This window comes from Rhagoletis pomonella, unplaced genomic scaffold, assembly GCF_013731165.1.
Source record: "Rhagoletis pomonella isolate Grant_MI unplaced genomic scaffold, Rhpom_1.0 Rhpom_scaffold_00004, whole genome shotgun sequence".
In the NCBI taxonomy this organism is placed as follows: Eukaryota; Metazoa; Arthropoda; class Insecta; order Diptera; family Tephritidae; genus Rhagoletis; species Rhagoletis pomonella.
This window is the reverse complement of record NW_023458558.1, coordinates 8265816-8272176: the sequence shown is the minus strand read 5'-3', so window position 1 is coordinate 8272176 and position 6361 is coordinate 8265816. Positions and strand designations below refer to the sequence as shown.

Sequence of the window (6361 nt, the reverse complement as noted above, 5' to 3'; positions counted from 1 at the left end):
CCTTTAGAATTTGATAGAAACTTGTAGGTAGCCATTGACAGAAATCTCTATCAGTCTTGCCACTCAAATGATTTGTCAAATGATAGTTACTGTTCTTGCAGGGCTGTTTCAATCTTTTTACTCAGAATTTTTAGACAAATTTTAGGTACGCAATTTTATAAGTATAGCCCATTAAATAACAGGAGGATAAAATGCAAGTTTCAAGTGACTAAAAGTAACATTGATTTTTTATTATTTTTTGCTGGCGGTGTCACGCATTTTCTTCCATACAAAGTATGTTCGACAATTTGTTTATATGGAAAAAAAAAGCCCAGCATCGTTTAAAAAATTTCCAAAATTCAACGGTATTTTGTAAATGCATGAAACTTGCATTTTATTCTACTTTAATTTAATGGGCTATAAAACTATGCACCTCAAATTTTTCTGAATATGCTGAGTAAAAAGTTTAAAATTTTGGCAAATATTTTTTGCATTTTTATAATTTTTGTACAAATTTTGAAATGCACATTTAGATGCAGATGAGGTAGACTTTTATAAAAACATTTAAATTTTAAATAAAGAAAAGAAATATAGACTAAACTGGTTGAAATAAGGCGGTTCTTTTATTTCTGTCACTAGTATTATGAACTTCTTTCAGCGACATTGCATCGAACATTTTTCGACATACCTTAAGTTACTTTATCAGATATGTACACACTAAAGTATTCTTAAATGCGTATAAATTTAAATACTGTTTTTTGTTTTGTTACTAATCAAATATTTGTAAACTTAAATAATAAAGTAAAGTAATAAAAGTAAAGTTTCAAACTCATTTATTTACTATTTATTGTGTGGAAGGACAGCTTCTCAAACTATATTGATGCAATTTATTTCATATTAAGTTGTTGGAAAATAATGAATATCTTAATCCCGAGATTGTATGAACGATATCCCGAAAATCCCGGGATCGCAAAAATCGAAAAAATTAACATCCCTAATGTACATACAAACGCGTGAAGGCAGGTACATAAGTGCGTTGTGAGGAAGGCAAGTGGGCAGGCACCTGGGCACCGGTGGGTATTAATTTATGTTCTTACGGCCACCGAGCAGCAATCGCCATGAATACAGGCATATCTACATATGCATAAGTATGTGGTCTTTATGTGATATGTATTTCTGACTTAATTTCTGTTGCGGCTACTGTTCATTTGTGATATGTCGCTCTATGCTTTTTTGTTGTGTAATTTTTTTTGTGGCAACAAAAATAATAACCGCAAGTATAATAGCCAGAAATGGTACAAAAAAAAAACAACAACGACCACGCCAACAGCATTAGCAGGTTGCACGATTAAGTTTATTTATTTTTTTGCTGTGCTCCAGTTCAGCATTAAATGTTTCCTTTTTGTTTTGGAGCCAACGAATTTTTTGTTTCACTCATTTACTCCGTTTTTCGTTTGTTTAATTTTGCTCTGGAAGGGCATATACAAAGCTGGAGCTTTTTTTCGGTTGGAGCACAGCGTTGAATTCACCACACTTGCCCTGGTGGGCAGCGCAAAAAGCGCCAAAGCAGCCGAGCTCCACAGCAGCGCTGTAAACTGGCGCTTTTGGTGAATTTGTGGTGCGACTGTGTCGCGAGATGTTAACGACATGCAGCAGCAGCAGCTGAAGCAGCAACACTGGCTCCAACGACAATTTCTGTGCTGTGTTGGAATTACAAAATTTAGTTCGAGACCGAATTCCCTGACGAGCGTACTGAATATCGCGGCGAATACATAGCGTGGCAAAAGACGTTTGGCTAATTAAAAAAAAAAAAAAAAAATTATGTACATACATACATATGTATGTATATAAAATTGTGTTGCCTTTTCCACATGTCACTGTGTGCATGTGCGTGTGTATAGAGAGTGTGCGAAATTGCTGCAGAAAATAAATATTTGAGAAAAAATTAACTACCTGCTAATTAAAAAGTTGAAATGATTTTATTTTTTCAATTTCTTATATGTTAGTGTGGCTGAAAATGCAGCGATTCTCAACAAAAAGGATAAACTGAAAAAATAAACTTCCGAGCCGCCGAGCGAGTTGTTGAAAATAATTTGTGAAAAAATCAATTGAAAGCATCAAAATGGAGTGAATATCTACGCTTGGCCAACACATTTTTTTATGTTTTAGTTGCAAATTTTTCGTTTACGAAGCGGCGAGCAGCAAAATCCTTGAAATCCTTGAAGCTAGAAGTGCGGAACTGTATTCAAAAGAAAAAGGAATTGAAGAATAAAAATTAGATTTAAAAAGTAAAAAGTGGCACCTAAAAAGTCTAAAAAAGTAGATACATACATAAAAAAAAAATTGGAAAATTAAAAAATTTAAATTAAGTGGAACTCGACGACAATAAATACATCCATAAATGCCCACTTATATACATATGTACATATATACACATGTTTGTGTAAGACCTTTATTTTAAGAAAAAATAAATAAATCAATTACCTATAAACTTTACAAGCAACGGCGACAATAATTTTGCAATTGCGAAGAAGAAGAAGATTAAAAAAAAAAACAAAATCATTAAATTATATATGTAAATACATAACTTTAAAAATTACAAAGTTATTAAAAGCAGCATACCAACAACTGAAGCACCAGATTTCGTTCAAGGATTATACAATTTCTGCATACACGCCATTTTGAAAAGTTCTACGGCCCGAATAGTGCTGCAAGAGCTCCAGCTGCAGTGGCGGCAAACACAGCCACAGCAGCAACAACAACAACAACTACAAAGCGCAGAGTGGGTGGCAAATATGAAATTTGAAAGGCTGCCGCTTCAAGTGAAACTCAACAGTGGCGACTAAAAAATTGCACCGACTATTAACTATGCATATATATAAATATATGTGTGTACATACATATTTATAAAGTAGCAACAATATTCACCGTAACAGCAACAAAAATACACACATACATCCTTAAACGTATTGCTGTATACACACACGCTCGAAAAACGCAGCATAGTTGGGGGCGCTTTTAAGAAAAAGGACGCTGGCCGTACACACCAATACGGTCGCAACAGAAAGACCATCAAAATAAACGATTTCTCGCCTATTTACGTTTGTTCGTGTTGGTGAGCTTCGTAGGTACATATGTACATATATTGGCGTTTGTAGGCGCGAGCGTGCGCGCGCGTGTATATACCTGTAGGTTTCTGTGTGTGCGTGTGTAAGTTTTCCCAATACGTTCATGTGTGCGTTGCAAGGCAAACAAACGTTTACTATTACTACAATACAACAACAACAACAACAACGAAAGCAATAATAACGACTAGTGGCAACAAATCAATGAATACAAAATTGCCCCATCAGCGCCATTGCTAGTAGACGGCAGTCGGTAGAAGAAGAGTAAAACGCAGCAGCAGCAGCATAAAATATTGAAAATCAATTCGCAGCAGTCACAGTTATAAATCACAGTTATAAAATTTAATAATAAAATTTTTATATCTACCAAAATCGCTACACCCAGCACTGCGCCACCCCCTCCCTACAACTCCTCCGCTCACACCAAGCACCTTCAAGCGTGCAATTGCTCCGCGTTACCAATTGCGGTAATTACTTTCGGTTTACGACGCGTTTCGCTTGCTTATCGCGTATATATACACATAACGCGATTCGTCACGCCCACTAAAACAAAATGTCGGGCGCGTATTTAACGAACGTTGGCGCGTTGAAATCGCTCCGTCAGGGAATGGATAAAGCAGCAGCAACAGCAACGAGAACGATGTCTGCGCTGGGTAAAGATCGTAGTCGCCGCCGCTCTGCAGAATACACAGTCGCCGCGTATAGAGTGCTGCACAGGTCAACCGTTTGCACTCTCATCGGCATCGTCGTTCTACTTAGCTGCATCGTACAGAATGGTGAGTTGATATTGAATTGTTATGCCAATTAGAGTAGAATCTTTTTTTGTAATTAAAGTAATTTTATTTATCAAAGCAAATACTCATCTATGTGTCATAAGCAGAGAATGGATTTTACGGAAATTGCCTTTTTTCTGCTAAAGAGATACGAGTGTATATTCGATAAAGAATGTCCACGATTTAGCTTTCCCTGATTCCACAAATACACATTTGATTTTGCCTTTTTTGCCTTTTCTATCTTTTATCTTTCTATCTTTAATTGTAAGAAAAAGCAAAGAAAAATCCCTTATTCCTCATAATCAGCCTCATTGCGTAGGTCGTAAATTAGGCTAAATTGTACGACTCGACCACATTGGCATTGTCTACTGTCGTACTGAAATAACTAAATGAAAAAATAGTCGAAAACTATGCAGTGCTGCCAAGTTTTTCTGTCAATGACATGAAATTTTCGATACGATTGGACTCTCGAAAATCGTTTTGCATTCGACACGACTCTCGCAATGAGGTTGAATATGAAACTTTGAAACGTTACATATTTAAAATGGGCGCCACTTGTATCAATTCACGTCGAGTGCTATTGAAAACCGAAACGATAAAAAAAATCGATAAGGCGGAAATAAACCTTAGATACCAGCGTCCGAAAAAATCTAAATTTTTTTGCAACCATGAAAAAATTAAGCACTTTCGGAAAGTAGAAAGAAAAAAGATCAAGTCACTTGCGGTTTCTATGGGGAAAAACAAACCTTAAAACGCCTATGCTGAATCGATCAATATGTAGAATATTGTCGAATTAGGTTTTAAAAATTCAAAATTGCGGATTGATTTGAAAAAGATTTTGACATTTTTATGAAATTTTATATCCAAAGGTTCTTTGTGTCGCTGATTACAAAAATGAAACCAGTTTTCAAAATTCAAATAAGCGGATATAATATGGCGGCTGGATTTTTTTAAAATTTTCAGATTTTTATGTAATCTGGCACCGTTAATTAAAAATTGCTAAATTTAAACGCAATTCGGACTCATATTAGTTTAAAATTGTATCAAAAGAATGGTAAAAATTTTTAAGACTGTTCTCTTTTTCGTTTATGTATAGGCGTAGTCTTTATATATGTGTATAAACTTAAACTAAAAGTTAGTCACACATTTTAAATTTTCCAATTTTGAATTTAGTTTTGTAACTATCCACCACTGCATCCGGCAACTTAGATGCACCATTTGGAACTTTTGAAAATTGTTTTCAGTTTTATAATCCACGACTCAAAGAACATTTAGAAATAAAGTTTCGAAAAAATCTGACCAATTTTCTAAAACTCCAGCTGACATAATATATGTATATATATAATAATACCTTTGTGCACAAGTGCGCTTGAGTATAAAAAATTTTGAGAAATTTAGACAAAAAATTTCATAAAAATTGACATTATCTAAAAATCCATCCGCCATTTATATAAAATATCGTCAATAATCGTATATATATCGTATATAAAATTTCGTAAAAAACCCATTCGCCATTTTATATTTTTAAAAACTGATTTCAGTTTTATAATCAGCGACTCGAAGAATCTTTAAACATCAAATTTAATAAAAATTGGAAATTTCCATCCAAATTACCATCCGCCATTTTGAATTTTTGAAAACTGATTTTAGTTTTGTAATGAGCGACTTAAAAAATCTTTGTGTATAAAATTTCGTAAAAATCTGACATTTTTTTTTTAAATCCATTCGCGTTTTTATATTTTTAAAAACTTATTTCAGTTTTATAATTAGCGACTCAAATAAACTTTAGAAATCAAATTGCATTAAAAGTAGAAATTTCTAAAAATCCATCCGCCATTTTGAATTTTGGAAAACTGATTTTAGGTTTGTAATCAGCGACTCAAAAAATCTTTGTATATAAAATTCCGTAAAAATCTGATGTTTTTATTAAATTCATTCGCCATTTCATATTTTTTACAAACTGATTTGTTTTATCATTAGCGACTTAAAGAAACTTTAGAAATCAAATTCCTTAAATATTGAAATTTTTTAAATATCCATCCGCCATTTTGAATTTTTTAAAACTGATTTAAGGTTTGTAATCGCCGACTGAAAAAATCTTTGCATTTAAAATTTCGTAAAAATCTGTAGAATTATGTGTTTTTGAATGACTATTTTTCATTCGATTTCAAAGATCGAATATAATCTCAGAAGAGGCCTTTAAAATGGTATATAATAATCTATTGTCGAACTAGGCTCGTGGGGATTTTATATCGCGTAAATAAAAAAAAAAAAAAATATTTTCTCTTAATTTTTAAAATTTTGTCCATCCATAATTTCTACAATTTCAAAATATTGAGTACTATCTAAAATTAAATCTATTTTCAAATAAACTGATACCTCATTTATTGCAATCGCATAAAAATTGTCCAATTAAGGCGACTTTTCAGATTTGTGAACAGTGTGGCTAAACGTATAAAATTAGGGTGTATGGTCTTTAAATTT

General features: G+C 33.2%; 1 protein-coding gene across 2 annotated transcripts in view; it reads left to right on the top strand.

Moving 5' to 3' along the window:
- The first annotated feature begins 1694 nt into the window (after positions 1 to 1694).
- The window catches only part of LOC118736923 (protein Skeletor, isoforms B/C), an 85614-nt gene continuing 80947 nt past the window's right edge, over positions 1695 to 6361 (top strand). For both annotated transcript variants that reach the window (XM_036467068.1, XM_036467067.1), the window contains exon 1: positions 1695 to 3880. In XM_036467068.1, the coding sequence (XP_036322961.1) occupies positions 3658 to 3880 (223 nt within the window). In that variant the 5' untranslated portion in view covers positions 1695 to 3657. The remainder of the gene's footprint in view (positions 3881 to 6361) is intronic.